This window comes from Macadamia integrifolia, chromosome 13 (genome assembly GCF_013358625.1).
Source record: "Macadamia integrifolia cultivar HAES 741 chromosome 13, SCU_Mint_v3, whole genome shotgun sequence".
NCBI classification, from domain to species: Eukaryota; Viridiplantae; Streptophyta; class Magnoliopsida; order Proteales; family Proteaceae; genus Macadamia; species Macadamia integrifolia.
In genome coordinates, this window is record NC_056569.1 from 28,287,749 (window position 1) to 28,308,911 (window position 21,163).

Sequence of the window (21,163 nt, forward strand, 5' to 3'; positions counted from 1 at the left end):
GATAATGGGAAGGGAAGAAGAAAGATGGGGAAGGAATAGGATCCTTCGGCTCTGATACCAAGTTGATGGAGAACCTTAGGGAAGAGAGGGGAGATCAGAGTAGAGAGGGGAAAAAAGGAGAATCACATTCAACACATTCATTCAATAATCAAAATCACTATCTAAATCTTCAATCGATTGCAACCAATATATAGGAAAATAGGAACATGAAATTAGAAACTTAACTGAAATGGAAACTAGCCTAAACTAGGAAACAACTATAAAAAGGAAACTAAAGCCAGGAAGTAAATCCTACTCCTACGTTCAAGTCTGGAAAATAAAGCATGAAATAAAATACTAAGTAAACTACTAATTTTATTTCCAACCCTTGTTGGACCAAAACCCTGGGCTGGACCGGTTCTTCTTGGTTCTTGGCTTCCAAAGCCGGTCATGCTGGTCCAACTAAGAAAGGGCAGCCGTATCTGCATCATTTGGGAAAGATGAGATTTACCTTTTAGGTCCATGCTCCCTTCCAATTTGCTATGAATGTGGAAGATCCAAGACTAGAATGAAGATTTGATGGCAGAAGGCCAAAATCTTAAGTGTTTCCCAAGTTTTCCACTTCAAAGAGAAGAACTAGGGAGAGAAGGTTGAAATTTTGAAATAAGAAGGCTTGATTTCCCATTTAAGAAGGTTTTCTAAAGGCTAACCCATTGGTCCACTTGAAAATTCCCACATTTCGGTCAAAATGTGGGAATTTTGGTCGATATAGGTCGAAACCAGGGACTTTTAAAAGTCACATGGTATTTGGTATCGAAGTCTTGGGATACTGTGGAAATGTGAAAAATTTCGACGGTATCAGTGGAAACCTTTAACCATGCTCTTAATTCAATCGGCCCCTTCTTAGGATTTATCCCACTAGAGTAAAGAAAAGAAAAGAGAACTGAGAGTAGAAAACAGAGTAACCAAAAAAAAAAAAAATAAGAAGAGAGAGCGAGACAGGGTACCAAAAATCCATACCTGATTTTGCCTTCCGTCTTGAATTGGCTCCTCCCTAGTCGTAATCCTCTGAGTGAGTCTACTTCACTCCTTTGGTGTGGTCGTCTTTATTGAATCAAACTCTTCCCTCAAAGTCGTCCTTTTCTTATCGAGGTCGAAGTCGAAGGCGAAGGTGCGAAGATCCGTCCTCCTTCGCCGATTTCCTCTTGTTTGACAACAATATTCGATTAGGAGTACTACCTCTGCTGGTTCCAAGTACGAGACCTCCCCTCTGTTAGTACACCCGTTTCTTATTTTTGTTTTTTCCTTATTTACCCCTCCTTTAACTTATCTGATTTTTTTTTTTACATTTGTTTCCAAGTTTACCTGTGCCCCCTTATATGTTACATTATTCTTGTGTTTCTATTAAATTCCCAATATTACAGTATTCCCACTCACTTGGAAATTTCAATTATTTACAATTCTACCATTATCTTCCCAATTTCTATTTAATTATTGTTTTACAACCCTTTGAGTGTGCTCTTGCGTATCTTCACCATGATAGCCATTAGTAAAGTTTTCCAACAGCTCAGCTCCTATAAAGATGGAGTCAAAATTGACACTCACTGAAAGTGTCAATACCCTCACCACAGCTGTCAGTTCCCTTCATACTATGATGACAATAGTGCAAGCTTCTATTGGCCAACTTGTGGCTTCAAATAAAGGGAGGAGTTTTATGCAATCTGGGGATTCTTCTAACTCCATCCCATAGGATCTGCCACCACCACCATCATATGGAATTGGTCAATATGATGATTATGGAGCTGAAAGAGCAGCAAAGCTGGATGTCTTTGAATTTTATGGGGATTACAACCTAGAATGGTACTTTAACTAGGTTCACAGTTTGGAGACATTTTTCAGATGGTACAGATTGACTGAAGCCAGAAAGGTTTTATATGCAGAGGCTAAGCTGAAATGCATGAAACCTTGAATAAGAGATTCTTGCCTCCAGACTACAAGCAACGCATGCACCTTAGGTTTGCATAGCTGAAACAGTAAAATCTGAGAGTTGAGTGTTGTCAGAATCTATTAATTTCGCCTCTTTTTTACTTTGAGTAGAATGAAGAAGTATTGTTGGCATAGTTCCACAATGGTTTGCAACATCAGATCAGTGTTGTACTCAAATCTAGTTGGCTGCCTACAATAGAGGATGTTGCACAAGTAGCATATTAGGTAGAAGATAGTCTAAAGCGGCCTTGCAATCAAAGGACTTTTACACACACTTTTCCCAGGGGTAATCCCATTCAGCAGCAATTTTTCCCCAAGAAAAGTCATTCAACAAACCACAAGCTAGTGGTTCATGTATGGCATCTTGACAACCTAGCCAACTTTATTCTCCACCTTGGCGTTATTTAGACACATCATCTTCACAACCTAACCGTTCATATTCTCGACCTTGGCATGACAAGCCTTTTGTGGCATTAAAGGTTACCATTCAGTGCTTTTCGTGCAAATGATACGGGCATATTACTGCTCAATATAATAGCCATTTGGTGGCTTTTATTATTGAGGATTCTTTTATACCTTATATTCTAGAAGTGCACCTCGGTTTTGAGAGAATTGATTTAGAGGCAGAGTGTACGCTAGGCTTCAAATGTATTACCAATGATGAGGAACCAGACCCTTGTTATGTTCTTCGTCTGGTTTTGATTACTCAAAAAGTCACTGAAGAGGAAGATTGGCGTTGTAGCAGTATTTACCAGACTTGTGTGAAGTGTAATGACCACTTGTGTACTTGGGTCATCAATTAAGGTAGTTACACTATTGTCGTATCTGAGGATGCTGTTCGTAAGCTAGAATTGAAGACAGAACCACATCCAAATCCTTACAAGGTTGCATGAGTGAAAAACACTAATCGTAAGATTACTGATAAGTGTTTTTTCACATGTTCTATTGGTGGATTTGTGGATACATTACAATGCAACGTCCTCCCTTTGAAGGTTGCCATATTCTTCTTAGTAGACCTTGGTTTGATAAGAAGGTACAACACGGTGGCTACACAAATACCTATTCTTTCAAACATAGTAACAAAGTTTCATCCTGCCAAATACCTTCCCGGCATTAAGTTATAGATGATGGCGGGATCGTTCCTCCAACGAGTTGACTCAGATAGCCTCCTTGGTCCTTTTCCGATCCGTCAAGTTCTTTTCAGAGGAGGAAAGTTGATGTAGTAGTACTTGACTGGATGAACCAACATGATCTGATTTTGGAAGCCTAGAGCTAGGAAAAACCATCCAACGTGGGGTTTTAGCCCAACAAGGGTTGGAAGTAATCTACTTATTAGTTTATTTATTTGATGTCCTTTATTATGTTTTCTATTTTCAAAGTAGGATACATAGGAGTTAGGAGTTACAGTCGGTTTGCTTTGTTTCCTTGTTTAGAGTAGTTTCTATTTCAGTTGGGTTTCCAATTCTGTCTTTTTCTTTTATTTTCTTATAAATTGGAGACATAACCAATTGATATGACAGTTTTTAAGAGTTGAATGAGAATTTGAGTTGGGTTTTGAGCTTTGTGTGAGTGTGCTTCTCTCTCTTTTCTCCCCTACAACTCTGACTTCTTCCCAAGTTTCTCCTCTCTCCTAACTGGCCCTCCATCATAACCACTCATAGTGGACTTTCTGGTGGAAGGTGAATCATTAATCATGCATAGAGGTTGGGGGCAAGGCATCGACTGAAACCTCAATGTAGATTCTAGCAAAAGCTAGCCGATCCATCTTTTTGGTACTTTCATCGGAGTAGAGCGGGTTGGCAATCACCCAGCCAATAATGCTAGGGCCTGTTTCGCACCAAAAGTGCAGAAGGCCTGGGAGAGCAACCCACAAAGGATTGGAGTGCTGGTCCTCCTTGGTCCGTTGCAGGTTTTGATCCCATTGGCGGAGGAAGATCAGTTTTTTCCCAACTTGTCAGGGGCCTCCCTCAATGGCTCTGAATTTACCCTCTTAGTCATAAAATGATTTTTTTTGGGCATGAAGTAGAAACTGAATTTCTAGTAGAGAAGTAAATCAAAGGGTATTTGTGTGTGTAGAATTCTGACATGGAGCTTTAAGAAGTAAAGATGGAAGAAAGGGAGGAGCATACCAATTCAGGAATCCTCCTGATTTGCAGGCTTGGAATCTACCAAAATTTTACCTGGAATCCACCAGGACTTTGTTATTAAATCCACAACAACTATTTCGGTCAAAATTTTGGTGAAATGTTCGGTTTTGATAGAAACCAAAATGAGATGATATGTGAAGTAAGAAGACTTCCAGATTTTGCTGAAATGTTTTCCTGAAATGACTGTAATGTTGTATTGTTTTGGTCATTTCAGGAAAACGATACAAACCTCCATTTCTACTAATTTTTGTGATGAAATTTTGAGTCTTGTGCCCATTTTGCCCGCAAGGTCTAGAACACTTAGTAATGCAGATTTATTTCCCCAAAAGCCTTCTGTTAGCTGTTGGATGAAGCCTTGGTTGTAAACTTTAGAGCATTTACTGCAATCTTTTGGTGGTTTTCAGCAACATTTGGGAAGATTTTTAATTTGAAGGTAACCCCTTTTACTGAAATGAATTTTACAAAAAAAAAAGAAGCAAATATATATTGGTTTGTGGTTCATTTTTTTTATATGTCAAACATGTAGGCCGATCTTCAACATCAAATAGTCGGTTTTGATTTTTTAAATTAGTTTTTAATTTTTTTATTTACTTGAATTTTTTTTTTTTTGGAAATAATGGGTCAATATTTCAATTATTTTTATTGAATGTTGTGTGTTCTGGGATAAATTATATGTAGAATAAGTTATATAAGGAAAGAATACATTAGGCTATGCTATATACTACCAACCTAGGGTCAAAATCCAAACTATCACTTTAGGTTCCCCCACCCCCTTTCCACCCTTAATATAATGATTCAAACATGTGTAATCATGATTAAATAGGCACCCCCTGAATTTGCAGGGAAAAACTCCTCTTTTTTTTTTTTTTTTTGGCACTGAAATGGCCATTTCTGTATTTTCACTGAAGTGTACCAAATTTCGGTTTCAGCAGGGGATGAAATCCCTGAAATCTGAAATTTTGACTTTGAAAGAAATCTCCACTCTGAATTCACAGAACTAGTGAGCAACAAGCCTTTATTTCTCTTGAAAATCTATGGAGGTGCTTGTGCCCTTAGGTGACTGAGTCAGACTCCAATAAGGGAATACATTCCTAGACAAAGGAATTAAACAAAAAAGTGATGGAGTCTTATACTGACTAGGACTTTATGAAGAGAAACAATTCAAACGAGGATTTATATTAATTATTAACTAACTTCTATTGCATCCAATTAATAGCAAATAGATGACAATAAAAAAACCCAAACATGACCCTCGGTTGGACCGTTCATCAGTTTCCCGAAGTAATTAGGAATCTGGAGCCCTTAGACTTTTCTTCTTCTTTCCTGCTGGCATGGCTTAAATTATGCATCAACCTATGACAAATTCATAATCAACTTAATCAGCAGTTAAATATTCACATCTTATGGACATTTCTCTTGCTTCTGCTTGGCATGTTAGATGAGAAAGCTTAATGTAAGATCGAATCACAAGTGATCCAATCTCAGGTAGGATTTTTAGTAAATTTGAGGAGTTGACTTGAATCAACAAACGGAAGCAAAACAGTAACTAATTGAACACAAAACAGTAACTTTTTTCTAAATCTTGAGAAGGGAATGGCAGAATCTATATTTTGCAAATATCTCAAGATCAAGCCATCGGAAAGGGCCCAATTTGATTCAATCTCCAAATTAGTGTTCTCGAATGCCTGGTCACATTTTGAGCTCGATCGGATGGTTGAATTGCTTAATCCAAAAAAACATGTGACATCCAAACTTCTAGAGACTTGAAGAAATTCAAGGAAAACTTGAAGAGCAATACTTCTTGGATGAAGAAGATGATAAAAGAATAAATAATAAAAGACGAAGGATTGAGATGGGATGGTGGGATGGCTGTCTCAGCCTGGGTCTCTCATCCAACTATCTCAGTTGTTGAAGAAATTCTTTCCCAGAATTTTGGGAGCACAAAGCTGCATTTCATTCATAAATTCGTGTTCAATTCTGTAGCCCCTTACAAACTTATTTAGAAGACTCAAACTGACTCAAACACTAAAAAGGAAAGGTCTACCCCAATCCTTAACTAATTGGGAAACCTAAACTGACTAAAAAACTGAAATAACAAAGAAAATAGATTCAAAAGAGGACTCTAACCAAACTAATAAATTAAATTTCGTTTTCTTACTTTTTACCTATATTTTAGGCCCATTAAAGTGGCTCATTACAAAGAAATCCCATGTGATCAAGGGCCCAACACATACATAACCCAACCCAAAGCTTGTTTCCAATAAAATAAGCCCAAGTGACTTATCTGCATCAAAGCTCCTTAGGCATTACCTTACCTTGAAGAGCTGACTACCCTAGGTGTAGCTTCTACATGTGACACTGATGTATATCTTGTGGCAGAACTTTTTAGAATATCTCTTGAGTGAGTAATTTGTATGCTTCCAGTTACTCTAGGGAGAGATTCATCTGGCTTTTGGCTCCTTTTGGAGCAAAGTCATGCTGCCCTGATCATTTTATATCTGCAATAGCAACAAAAACATTCATTAGAATCATATATTCCCATTTTTAAGTGTTTGGTCTGAGATCTCTTACACATTCTTAGTTTTTGTTCTGTTTTTTCTGTGGTGTCCCAGGCACTAGATTTGAAACCGAATTATGTTCGCGCGTGGGCAAACATGGGTATAAGTTTCGCAAACCAGGTTTGTTCCGTTGCATTGTTTTTTCAGTTATTGTGTTGGCATTCAGTGGATAAACTGAAATTGGTATTTCAGGATATGCTTTAAACTTGAGTCACGGAAAATAATGAATCCTATCATATTGCATTTGAGTGAAACGTATTCGTTTAACTTGATAAATCTTTAAACTCAACTTTTAGCTACTCCTGGCACTTGTTTCATGCTGAAACTTGACAGGTAGGATGTGACAATCTAAGTGTTCCATTTTATGAGGCTGTTTTGTGGCAAACAGGAAGTTCACATTGACTTGTGATGGTATCTTTTCCCTTTTGCTCCTGCCCCTGCTCTTTCTTTTGCACTAGAGGGCCATTCAGCCCCCAGTTTGTTGGAGTCTGGCGTTGTTGAGTTGAGATAATATTGCTCTCTTGCTTATGCCCTACTTTTGGTTAATAGATTAGACATACGTATGAGTTATTCCATTCATGTGGGTTTGTGTCGCATTGGTATGGGAATGTGTCATGCTTGTGAAGTATCAACTGAACGTTCCCTTCGCTACCCTTCCCCCCAACAACCCCCCCCCCCCCGGGAAAAAAAAAAGGCCTAGTAGGGAAAGGGTTTGAATGGAAAATGATACCACGGGTGGGGTGGAGCCAGGATTTTTTTTCTTGGTTGGGGTTGGGTTTACTCGTCAAATTCACTTGGTCCGGGATCTGATTCAAGTTTTGTGTAAAGTTAGATTGGATTTTTAAAATATACATTTCCCAAAACTCCCCTCCCCCTTTGTAACCAACCATATCAATGGAATGGCCCACTATCTATAATATTTTCTCCCCTTGTAATTTCATCTATGAATGGTTTGACAATTTTGCCCCTTGATTTGACCATTGGATAGAGGAGCCATGAAACCACCTGGTGTCATGGTACAGTATTGGCAAATCATGAAGTTAAGGGGGGCCTCTGCTTCTTCATGCTATGAATTTCTTATAGATGCTAGCAACTGCTCTCATATCCCCGAGAAAAGAGAATGCATTTACAATATGAGGAAAAGGCTTATTATGCATGCGTTCTGTAGATTTCACCATGGTGATGGCACCTAATCTGTGTTGCATTGAACATGATGACTGGGATACTGGATCCAGTAAAAGAAGTGAAGAACGGACCTTTTGTTCATGGCAAAATATATGCTTACTTTCAACCCTAGACCATTTGGTTTAACTGTTCATTTTTTTTATTTCATTTTATTCTCATATTTTTCATCCATTCTCATGAGTTGGTTTAAATGAATTTCTGTAAATTGACATATACCCATCTGATGTGCTAGGAGATATGTTTGATTTTTGTTGCAACATGAAGAACATTCTCATTACATTTGCAAAATATGTCCCTTATCCCAAAAGATAATGTTCTACTTTACCATTTGATAACTTCATCCCAGACCTAATTTTGTTTCTGATGCACTGGGCGTTGAATAGGGTCTATATGAGGAGTCTATTAGATACTATGTGCGAGCACTCTCAATGAATCCCAAGGCAGATAATGCCTGGCAATATTTGAGGATTTCACTCAGGTATATCTATCTGAAATTGATTGTTAATTATTGGAGAGTGGATGAAAAATCATGGTCTAGGTTTATTTATTCTTCGTTTCTTCTTTGCTGCAGCTGTGCTTCTCGAGATGACATGCTGGTACCTTGTGACTCCAGGAATCTTGATGTTCTTCAGAAGGAGTTTCCACTCTAACTTTATTTTTATCTTTTGGAAGGAGCAGCAGTGATGCTTGGCATTGAAATGAGGTTCAGGTTCAGGTGTCTGCTTCGGTAATTTCATATTCTAAAAAGTATCTGCAATTCAAGTTCCTGCATGTGCAGGCTTTGTAATAATGCAAGTAATCATATTATGCAGCACCTTGCAAGTAAGGAAAGTGGTTCCCAGCCTTGGTACAGCCACATAACAACTGTAAATTCGAACATGGGTTTTTGTTGCATCTGGGTAGGGGCAAATATAATATTTTCCTCGAACTTCAGATTGGTACAGTTCAAGGGTTGAATTCAAGTGGACCAGTGGGATGGCCAGTGGAGATGATGGTGATGGGAAGGTGTTGATATATTAGAAGAAAGGAAAGTGAAGAAAATTAGGATTAGGTGGTTTTTTTTTTTCGGTGAGAGGGGGAAGCTGAAGTCTGATGGAAACTTTATGGAGAGATTGTAAGAGGGCTAAAAACACTAAAAATTGATAAGCATGATGTATTTACCATCTGACATATAAAATTTCAGGAAGAGTAAATTTACAAAGCATCCAGATATCCAGTCCTTTTGCTTTTAAAAGAATCCGGAGGACTTGAAAATGAAAATCTGTGCTAAGTTTACCAACTTTTCTTAAATTTCTTGCAAGACATGAATGATCATGGTAGATTCATGTAGTGTTGGTGAAGAATGGTATGAAACGTGTGTTTTTGAATTAGGGTTAAGCTTTGTGTCACAGAAATTATTCTGGACATCTCACAACTAAGGCTCTCTTTGGTTTGATTTATATTTGTATTTATTAACTATTTTTGAGAAATCATTTAAAATAATAAATTATGGATCACAAATAGTATTCATTTGGTTATTATTTATATAATAAGAAATATGTTTGGTACACCTATTTGTATAGAATATATTATAGTGAGAAGGAACCTACCCTTCATGTTTGCGTATGCCTACACCCAAACATAGGTGGGGCACAAAAATGGTGCAACCCCGTTCAAATGCCTTCGCATTGGCCTCCCATTAGTCTGTGCGCTAATGTAGTGGCCACTCAAGTGGACAAGATTCTCTTACCTATATATTATATAACTCTTTTTCTTTTTTTTCTTTTTTTTTAATCTAAGGTATATTTGAACCGAACGAGTTTCATATGTATGGGAAAACCTTAAATGGATTTGACATGTTTTACAAGCACATATGGTAACCAAATGTGAGAAAGTCTTAATGTACAACTCCAAAAATTCCCATTGTTGCTACGTACGACCCACCACATTTGCAATACTCATGATATTGTCATCGTCACTATCATTATCTTCATCTTCATCTTCTTATTCATCATCGAACTCTCCTTTCTTTGCTTTTTAAAAAAGCCAATCTAATGTTGTCTGCTTTTAATAAAGTTGTGTATGGTCGCACAAGCAAGCACAGTCAAAACTTGTGTCTTAAAATCATTTGAAGGCATCATCTTCAAAGGGGAAAACGCTTCTTCAAAACGCAAATAATTGCTCAATGGTGGTTCTTAAAGACGAGTGCATGTAATTGAATAGTTCCTCTGCACCTTGTGGTCGTCTATGCATAAACTCATGTTGATGATATCGAACATTCCTAGAAGGAGCCATATATCCAGGCATGTGTATGTATCCAGAATCAACAAGATAGTATTTTCTTAGATTAACAGTTAAAATTTCAACTAGTTCACTTTCATAAAAAGTTTAATAACAATTACAATAATTTGAGAATGAAACACATGGCGGATGGAAAAAATTCAAACAAGGAGTGTTGATGGCTTCCCATAATATTCAATTGTCATATGTTGTACCCTCCCAACCAGCCCAAAGGAAAGTTTAGCACATATCAAATGAGCAAGCAGCACAAACATTTTGAGTAACTTCATTTTTTCTACCAGATCTATATGGTACGTGTTTTGCAAGTGGAATTGATGCGCTTAGTTGTGTTCCATCATTGCACCAAAATGTCTTAAAAAACTTCAAAATGTCTTCGAACCACATAAAGTTCAATTGTCTATCATTCATATCAACTCATGAAGAAACCTGTCAATATAAGTTGATAGATGACAGACAATAGGACATCTTGCTTCCTGAGCTGTTTCTGCTAAACTATAGTGTTCTCTTAAACCAGCATCTTCATTAAATATCATACCTACTCCACCCGCCAGCATTGAAAATGATTTTCTCATAGATGCCAAAACTAGTTTAATTGCAATGCCTTGGTTTCTCATCCAATTCAAGAATAGGAGCTTCAATTTCTCAATTTATTTCATAGAAACTAATCTTACTCACACAAATTTGCAGGAAATTTTATGGCGCTCAAGGGTGTAGTAGTGTTAGTCAACCTTAGCTCTTGTAGAAAATGGTATTCATGTAATCTACATGTACACCATAATTCTGCCTTACTGAAGAAACCAAACCAAACCCAACTTTGCACAAATGCCCAACACAGTTTGACAAGGCCTCCTATGAAACTATTCACGGGTTTTACCACTAATGTAGTCTTAAGACTCTAGATGGGAAACAATTGGTTTCATCTTCAAAACTAAATAGTAACATTCAGTTTATCTAACTAGGTAGGAGTCAGCTTTACAATACTGGAATTTGGGTATGGACTTTGTCTTACAGAAGCTCAAAATTGATCCAGAGCCTCTGTACATAGCCATCAAATAACCAATCTCAGAACCTAGAGTAAAATAAATAATAGGAACTTCCAGAGTTCCAATAAAAGTAATCAAGCACCATTAAAAACGCAAGGGGGAGAAAATATAAGAAATTACCAGCGACATCAAATAGTTCTAGCAATCAAGTCAGAACATCAGAAAATCACAAGTCTATAACAGGGAAGAGCAAAATAAAGAGTCCTAAATAGACTAGGTGCATAAAGCAGAGAAATAACACTCTAGAAAATACCATAACTCTGCAAGGGCTGACGCAAGGAAAAACAACAGCAAAATCAACAACTCGCAAAGACCCAGATGCAGATTCTGAAAAACTGAAAACACTACCTATTGATTTATTCAAAGGAAATCATCAAAACTCAAAAATGCCATAACTTTGTAATAGCTGAGACAGGCAAGAACAGTAACAAAATTACAGATTCACAAAGATCCAAATGTGGGTAAAAAAAAATAAAAATTGAAACAACATAAATTGATCTTAACGTTCAACTAAACATCAAAGCACCAAAATGCCATAACTCCGCAAGAGCCAAAACAAGGAAGAAGAACAACAAAATCAGTTTGTAAATTGGCTTTGATACCAATTGTTGGGGATCTTTTTACCATATTAAACATATGAATAACCCTATAGTTTTATAATACAAGAATCATAAAAAATATTTAACCATGGGTATAGTCCCTAAACCAAGATCAATGAAGTACTCCCTTCATAGATCTTAAAATACATAATCATATAGATTTACCATATCTATAATAATCAATGGGACATCCATGACATGAACCATAAATGGGAATAGAGAAGTACCTGTGTCCCATGAACATAGATCATGAACCTCTGTCCCATGTGGTTAAACATTACTCCCATGAAGATGACAATAACGAACTACACAAGTGGAGTCCTTCTACTGAGATCTTCTGTAGCCTCTTACTCTAGGGTTTTCTTTCTTTCTGTGCACTTGCTCTTGTGAGAAAGCTGTGCTCCCAAAACTAATAAGGCATTAAAGTAATGGCTGCAGAGACCATCAGTATTCTATTTATAATAGAATCCCTAAAACCCTATTCTACTCTCACAATGGAAAGAGCTAGGAGTTTCCTAATCAGAGTGGGTCTATAATTGCTTGGGCCCAATGGATCAATCGGTATCAGTTAAGCTCACATAAAAATCCTAACAATCTCCCACTTGGGCTACACTGATACTGATGTCTTTCCATTGACTCCTGGCCAAATAATCCCAAGACTAAACACCACTCAAACAAACTTTGATCAAAGCAATAATCTCTACTGTTGAATAATAGTAGAAAATACACCTCAACATACGGCATATAACTATCTAATGTTACAGACAATAGAAAATTATCAATCCAAATCGCCTGAAAAAATATATATATATATATATATATATAAGGAATTGATATCATACCTGTGATCACATGAAATATACATTTCCTTATAGGTCTTTTCTTGATCTAAAGATTAGCCTACCTTAAAAACCTCACAGGTAGAAAACTTTGATATTAATCAACACTTGGCAAACTGCCCTTTTCTTGAATTAATATCTTACTTTGGCATACCGCCTATGGCTAACTGCCATTTCCATGGATTTAGATTAAATACCACTATAAATCACAAACTTTAGCAAACCGAATGTGGTAAACCACCACTTATTCGGACTTAGGCTAAATACAGCCATACATCACAAATTCTAACAAAATATCATCAATTACCTTGACTTATCGTCAATTACTTTGGCTAAGCACTGCTAATAAACCTTAGCAGGCACAGCTTTAAACTTTGACTTTTACCATCTTTAAACTTTGGTTGTCGCTATCATGATATATTTGGTTAAATGAGATCATAAAACTTCCACTAATCAAGCATATCAAAAACCTCAATAATATCAATGTTAGAAAACATGGCTCTTGAGTACTTTGTCGATAAACTTGGGTGACACCACCTTTGGGAAAATGTCACATTTGCCTTGGGAAACGCACAATTGAACTGAATGTACCACTTTGGTGGGTTTCACTCATTTCTATTATGTTTTCCACTTTTGAGATGAATATATGTACAGAAGTGTATGCTTTAATGTGTTTCTTAATTAACTAAGGACAACACAAACAAATGAAGCATAAATGGACATAAATAATTTAGAGAACAAGATTTAAGACAAAATCATTTCAAAATTGCTCCAAAATCATTATAAACTTAATAGGGTAACAAACTTGTTCCTATATCACTTCAGTTGTGCTTTGATCAGCAACAACACCTATTTGGGTTCCTTGAGAGCTAAAATCAGATCAAGTAACACACAAGAGTCGCAACCGTAACTACATTCTTATCCTTTGGGCTAAGAATGCACTGGTCCTCTTGTAAATCCAAATTTACTGTAAAAATACAATTACTTTTATCACATATGGGCTTAGAAACCTCTAAGTTATAATCATTTCCATATATGTATTTTCTTTAACTTGGGTGACATCACTTTTGGGCAAATGTCACCAACTTTGCTGCGCTTAAAAAAACTATAAAAGAATAGGATGTGCCACTTTGGTGGATTCTATCCAATTCTTTCATAGCTTCCTAGAAATATACCATGTAGCATAAAGTGTGCGGAAGCTCACACCCAGTTTAATTCTAATATATTTATGCATCATAGGGTGTTTCAAACAAAACATTCAAGTACAAAATGACATGAATATGAATTTACTATATATTTCAGCCATAAATAATTCTTCAATATCATGATAATAATAAATCAATGCAAATCTCAAAATAATTCTTTTGTATGAAAAACAATATAGTATACTAAATTTATTCTCCCACTAGCAACCTAGTATACTGACCTTCTATTAGTAACATCCTCCCACTAGCAACCTAGTATACCGAATGTATTCTTCCACTGGTCGAGCCAAATGAAATAGCTTAAGATCCGTACTTTTATCCTCCCACTTGGTTCGACTAGTCATAAATTAATTCATTTATTGGAGAACACAATTCGTTAAATGTGACATACATATAAACTTGTTCACATAAGCCCAAAAACAAAAGAAAACCAAACATTTATCAATTAATGTTCATAAATAGGTTTTCAAAGAATAATGACAGTATTTAAGAACTTGGTATTGGATTGATCAAAACCGATACTGATCCAACCCAACCAATCCGAATTGACCCAATTGGAATACAAAAAAAAAATAATAATAACACATTAAATAAACCTATAACCTATGGTCATAGTCATGAAACCCTCATCCACACTATTGCCATTAATCAACTGTCCAATACCTTTTAGGGCAAAAATCTTTGCTTTAAAAGCATAATACCAAACTATTGATTTGATTTTCTTAGTATAGAAAACTAGGTCTTTGAGGCAAATGTAGACCTCCATATTCTCAAGCCACTTTTAAAGACATTCAGTTTAATAATTCAACTTAAGGAAGAATAATCCATTCAATATTTAATTAATGTATGTAACATCAATAAAATTAAAACCAATATTACATCACTAACCATTAAACATAACCAGAGTGTCAACCGAACTACATTCTCAACCTTTGGGTTTGGAATGCACTGGTCTACTAAAAAACTACAATGACCGTGGGAGCTCTTCAACTTCGAAAATTACTGTCACTTTTGGATAAATAGCAACTTCTAGGTTAAGGTCTGCCCAAAGTACACTTGCATTTATGCTTATCTTTGATAATGTCACCTTTAGGCAAGCATTACCTAATTCCTGCCAACAATTTTCTATGTCTTTGAAAATAAGACAAAACCCTTTAGTTGCAAACCTATTGCAGTAATCTTAGATTTTACCACTTTGGTGAGTTCCATCAATTCCACTACAATTGCTTACAAAAACACCTGGCAGCTTAAATTTGTGGGTTATTTAAACATGAACTAAATATCAATTTACATGTAAAAGAACAAGCATGTAACTATTAAAAAAATAAACATTACAATGCTCAATTATCAATTACTTCAAGAGTGTCAACCGGAACTACATTCCTGACCTTTGGGTCTGAAACATACTGGTCCACTCAAGTTTCTGCAATTACTGCTTGACTTCTTCTAACTTTCGAAAAGTACCGCCATCTTTGGATGGACAACATCTTCTTGGTTGAGAAATCCCTATTCTTTTTTTTTTCACTTGCTTTAACTTTAACTTTTCTTTGATAATGTCACATTTGGGTGAACATTAGCAACCTTGCTACCAACCATTATTCTCTGTCTTTTCAAACAAAGAAGATCTTTGATTTGTATTCTATTACAATAAGATTGAACTTTACTACTTTGATGGATTATATCCAATCTTACTGCAATAGTCTACAAATTCATACTGACAGCTAAAAGTGGGATTATTTAAGCATGAATAAAAATATTTATAAACAAAAGCATGAACTACATTACCAAAAATAAACAAGTTCATATTCTGATATGCAAGTAATGTATGAGTTGATTTTCTTTTATTTTTTTCAATTAATAGAAAAATCATAAAGAATCATTAACCACCCATACTTGTAACTTATACAAAATAAATCATAAAAGTTGATTAAAACTAGGCTCATAATATATCAAAACGAAGAGCACAAAAAACTGGACTCAACGCAAAAAACCAGGGTGAAAAATTCTTCACCATTTGCCCGTACGAGCCATTTGAAGTTGCACGTACAAAAATGGATCAAAATCAATCTAGTTTCCCAAACCAACCAGTTCGGCCAAGCAGTCTAATCCGGTTCGGACATATTAGTTTCGGGTCAAAATTCGGGTCAATTGGTCAACGACCCGATCAACCTTTGATCGAGTCAAACAGAGTTGGTCATGAGTTGACCCACTGCACCCCTGGTTAACTCGGTAGGATTTCCGAGGTGACCCGACGATGACTCACCGTCGTTTTTTTTTTTTTAATTTAAAAAAAAAAAAGAATTTTTTTCTCTCTCTTCCGATGATTTACGGCATACCGCCGCGACCATCTTTTTGTGCTCTATAACTTTCGTGAAGAAAGTTTTCCCATACGGGATCTTTAATTAATGGTAAAATTATAATTTTCATGATTTGGGACACAAACCCTATACAAAATCAATTTTTCTTGATTCTAACATTGTAAGGGTTGGCTTTGATACCAATTGTTGGGATCCTTTTACCATATTAAACATATGAATAACCTTATAGTTTTAGAATACAAGAATCATAAAAGATATTTAACCATGGATATAGTCCCTAAACCAAGATCAATGAAGTACTCCCTTCATAGATCTTAAAATACATAACCATATAGATTTACCATATCTATAATAATCAATGGGACATCCATGAGATGAACCATAAATGGGAATAGAGAAGTACCTGTGTCCCATAAACATAGATCATGAACCTCTGTCCCATGTGGTTAAACATTACTCACATGAAGATGACAATAACGAACTACGTAAGTGGAGTCCTTCTACTGAGATCTTCTGCAGCCTCTTACTTTAGGGTTTCCTTTCTTTCTGTGCACTTGCTCTTGTGAGAAAGCCGTGCTCCCAAAACTAATAAGGCATTAAAGTAATGGTTGCAGGGATCGTCAGTATTCTATTTATAATAGAATCCCTAAAACCCTATTCCACTCTCACAATGAAAAGAGCTAGGAGTTTCCTAATCAGAGTGGGTTTATAATTGCTTGGGCCCAATGGATCAATCGGTATCAGTTAAGCCCACATAAAAATCCTAATACTACTAGCCCTCGTGAGGCCCATCTTCGAGTATCGTCAGGAGAATCCCCATTTCTGTTTGTAAATCATTCTCCCATTTCCAACAAATCTGATATTATCTTTTAAAAAAAAATTCTCAAGAATTGAAACAGACCCAAATGCGGATATTAAAATTTTCAAACATTCCCCATTTCTTTTGCTCTCATTTGTAGCCTAATTAGGAAACTCAAGAAGGTAAACTTGTAGATTTGATAACAACTAACAGCTAACAACCAATTGATTTAGAGAGGAAAAGACAACGATCACCACTAAAGGAGGAGGAAAAGACAACGATTGCAGAGAGAGAGAGAAGGGGGAATACCTGCTACGGACTCTACTGCTAAAGATGATGCTCGCCACTTCCAATAGATCGGCCGAAGGAGAGCGTCTTCAACGGAGCTCCGGGAGAGAGAGGATAGAGTTTGAGAGCGTGAGAGTGTGAGAAGGGATTTTGGGAGGTTTTTTTTTATCAGGTAAGCATAAAAGAAGAGCAAGTTACTATTTTACCCCTGATTTGGAGGAATTTATAACATGTGCTAATTAAAGTTTTGCGCAAAAATCAAATAAATGATTTGTTGTTACAAATCACATATCACTTGAGAGCGATTTAAGATTTGTGATTTGTTATTTATTCTAATTTATAATAAGGGAGAGGTATAGCTACAATAGAATTAGGAATGCTAGCGAGTTATTAGCCCTAGGATTTTATCATCTTAAATAACACCGTTGGATGAAAAGAAAGACTTCAACTTTTAATCAACCACTGCTACACCTTTTGTCTTCCTCTCTTTCTCTCTCCCTACCCCTTGCAACCAACCAACCGACCTTGCCGCTGCTCAGGTCTCTTTCTCTCTCTTTCTTGTGAAGCGATTTACTTTCTCGTCTTCTTCCCTTTCCTTTCTCTGCAACTCTATTGACAAGTTCCCCTTTCCCTTTCTTTTACGAAGAATGGTGGAGAAAAACCATTTTTTGTTTTTCTTCTGTCGTTCTAATCGGAACCTTTGCTTATTTCCGGTGAATTCAGGCAACGATCTTTGATTCTGACAGTTTACTGTTCCAGTTTCCTGAAATCGCCTCATTATTTGGTCCTCGGAAGAAGATAATTTCAGAAAATGAGAAGAAAAGAGGGAAGATTCAATTTTGAGTAAGGTGCATCGGAACACTTACGTATCGATGATGTATAGGGAACATTACATATATAACAGATTTGAGAATGGAATGCAAGGTTTTTTTCTTATCTGTTTCTACTGGATGAAGCTTTAGGCTATCCAACTGGTTATCTCCCTCCCTCTCTCTTGGCTGATTCCAGATTTTAGCTCTCTCTATACTGGTTCTCTTCAAATAATGGCTTCTTCCGATCTAGTATGAACTACTCTTTGTTCTTGTTCTATTCTTCCTCTGTTTCGTCTCCTTTATACTTCTTCTTCAGAGCTGGGCTGATCCCCTGTTTTGGGTTAGATTTCATCATCCTTGATCATTCCACCTATTTTTAGAAACGTAAATAGAAATTTATGGCAATTTATGATACAAGAAATGTGAATGGAAAAACATGTTATACTGGGAAAAAACGCAAAAAAAATTTGATAAAAAGGCAATTGATTTATCAAGAACAAAAAAATCCTTCAAGGTAGTCCCTCACGCCATTGTCGGTGTTGTAAATCTTGGTGCAGACGACCCGAAAAACAAGTTTATTAAACACCAAAAAATTCGTTTCTGTTTCCTAGAAACTTGAAAAATCGTTTATGTTGTTTCTAGACATAGAAACAGTAGAAACATTATCAAAGAGTGTCTTAGAGTTCCGCATGTCTTTTTAGCATTTCTTTGAAACTATTATTTTACCCTTTGATAGATTCCGCTTGTTAGAATGTATTGGAAAGAGTCACAGTCCGACTCTACTTGAAGCTCTCCTTCTATCTTGTAGGAATTCCATCTTTGCATCCTATCAAGATATATATTTTTAGAATTCTGCAGACTATTAAATCTTATCTTTCTGTAAGTGTTTATGTCTATTACCACAATTGTCACATGTGATAATAGACTCATACTATAATTCTTACTAAAAATAGTCTCCTTGGTTGATAGAGTTTCTATCAATATGGATTCCTATCTTACTATATATAAGTTGTAATAATTCTATCTTAAGATCAACGAAACACGAATCCAATTTCAATATGGTATCAAGAGCCATATGCTCGCACGAGCTTTAATCCAACTCCAATTCGATTTTTTTTTTTTTCCCTTTTCCGATCCTATTTCTTATGTTGAGGTCTCCAACGAGCCTCAATACAAATGTGACTCCCTTTCTCTTCTCACCCAATATTATCTCCCATCCCACCTCTCTCCTCTTCTACTTCTAAAACCATGAACCAGCTCCCCTATTCTCTCTCCCATCTTAACCCTCTCACGCCACATCCTCTCTACCTATATAATACCATGACACCAACTATCTCCCTTCCTTTCCTTTTTTTCAACCACCCAACAGAAAAAAAAAAAAAAAAGAAGCAAACAACCATAACCCAAACCGTCCAAGCCTCCCTCTCTCCTCTTTCCCCATCATGGCTGACCTATCCACCATCATTCCTCCCCCTACTTCAACTCCTCCACCTTCTACTTACCCTACCACCCACTCTGGCGCTCATCACCTTATCTTCCTCAAGCTTTTGTGTATTGGAGGACTCAGATTGTCCCCTACCTCATTGGACAGCGTCTATATGACTATATTACCAGTGATATCCATTGCCCTCAGGATCCAGCTCAGGAAAAATCATGGCGTGAACAAGATGTCTCTATCATGAGCTTATCAGCTACCTCCCTCTCTGAGGTGGCTTTTACACTAGCAGTCAAACGGACCACTAGCAAAAGAGATTTAGGATGCCCTTCATGCCGCTTTCAATTCTCCCTCAACAACCAGGATCTATCCCTTAATGTCTCTCTTCAAAATCTGGTTCACAATCCAAATGAGACGATAACTCAGTTCCTTCATTGAGCAAAGATAATCTCTGATGAACTTGCAGTCATTGGCACCCCTTTCTCTGGAAGGTATGGTACCCCGTTCTCTCGTGGTTGTGGTCTTGGCCGCGCAATTAGATTTAGGCGTTCTAATGCTTTTGCTCACAACCCTTGCACTATATGTGGTCGCACTAATCATCATGTAGATACTTGTCATTACCATCCCTGAGGCCAAGGTAACCAACCCAAATCACCTATCTTCCTCAACCCACATATGTCCAATCCCTACCTACGCCCTCACAACACCCCCCACACACACTACACCGCCCATGACTCCCCCCTCCAACCCATATTCACCACCCACCCATGCCACGCAACCCACCTACCTCATACCAACCTCAGACCTTCACCACATCTTGGATCCTTGAACCGGTGCCACTCATCATTCCATTCCTGATCTGTCTTCCTTCTCAACTTATGAACAATATGCAGGTAACAATCAGCTTCATGTTGGTAATGGTAAGGGTCTCCCTAACTCTCATATTGTTTTTCTTTCTCTCTCTTCTCCTTCTCGTTCCTTTACACTTTCTAATGTTTTACATGTCCCTTCTCTTACTTACTCTTTTTTATCGCTTCAACAGTTTTGTAAAGATAAATTTGTTTATTTTGATTTCCACTCTTCTTCTTTTCTTGTGACGGATCTCATGACCAAGCAAACCCTCCTTTCCGAGGCGAGTAAGAATGGGTTTTACTCTATGTCGCCTTCCTTCTTCGCCAATCTTGTTGCCACCTCATCCTATGTTCGAAGGCATCATCATGTAGCGCATCCTCATGATCGAGTTCTCTGCCTTATGCTTCCTCGTCACTGTCTTCAAAAACCACTCTCCCTCTGTTCAGCATATCAGATGGGAAAGTCAAGTCGTTTACACCTTAGCGAGACTTCTTCTCGTAGTTCATTTCCTTTAGATTTAATTTTGATGTATGATGTCCTCACCCCACTGTTTCTTTCGTAGGACATTTTTATTTTGTTATACTTGTGGACAATTTCTCTAAGTATATTTGGTTTAATCCTTTAAGTTAAAATCTGATGTTTTCTCTACTTTTGCAACTTTTCATTCTATGGTTGAGCGTCCATTTTCTCGCTCCATTAAATCTATTCAAACTGATTGGGGTGAGGAATATCGTTCTCTTCCCTCTTACTTTTCTAAACTTGGCATTCAACATAGGATTTCTTGCCCCGACACCCATGAGCAACAAGGCACTGTTGAACCCCATAACGGGCACATTGC

General features: G+C 36.9%; 1 protein-coding gene across 2 annotated transcripts in view; it reads left to right on the forward strand.

Annotated features, from left to right (window-relative positions):
• The window catches only part of LOC122059534 (peroxisome biogenesis protein 5-like), a 59,348-nt gene extending 50,289 nt beyond the window's left edge, over positions 1–9,059 (forward strand). The window contains exons 13-16 of one of the 2 annotated variants that reach the window (XR_006134074.1): positions 6,725–6,790; positions 8,239–8,333; positions 8,427–8,582; positions 8,668–9,059. Coding sequence is in view for 1 of the 2 variants with exons in the window: in XM_042622371.1 (XP_042478305.1) it covers positions 6,725–6,790; positions 8,239–8,333; positions 8,427–8,505 (240 nt within the window). In the remaining variant the exon portion in view is untranslated. Of the gene's footprint in view, positions 1–6,724; positions 6,791–8,238; positions 8,334–8,426 lie in introns of both variants that reach the window. The other variant, XM_042622371.1, reaches the window with a different exon arrangement.
• The last annotated feature ends 12,104 nt before the right edge of the window (positions 9,060–21,163 follow it).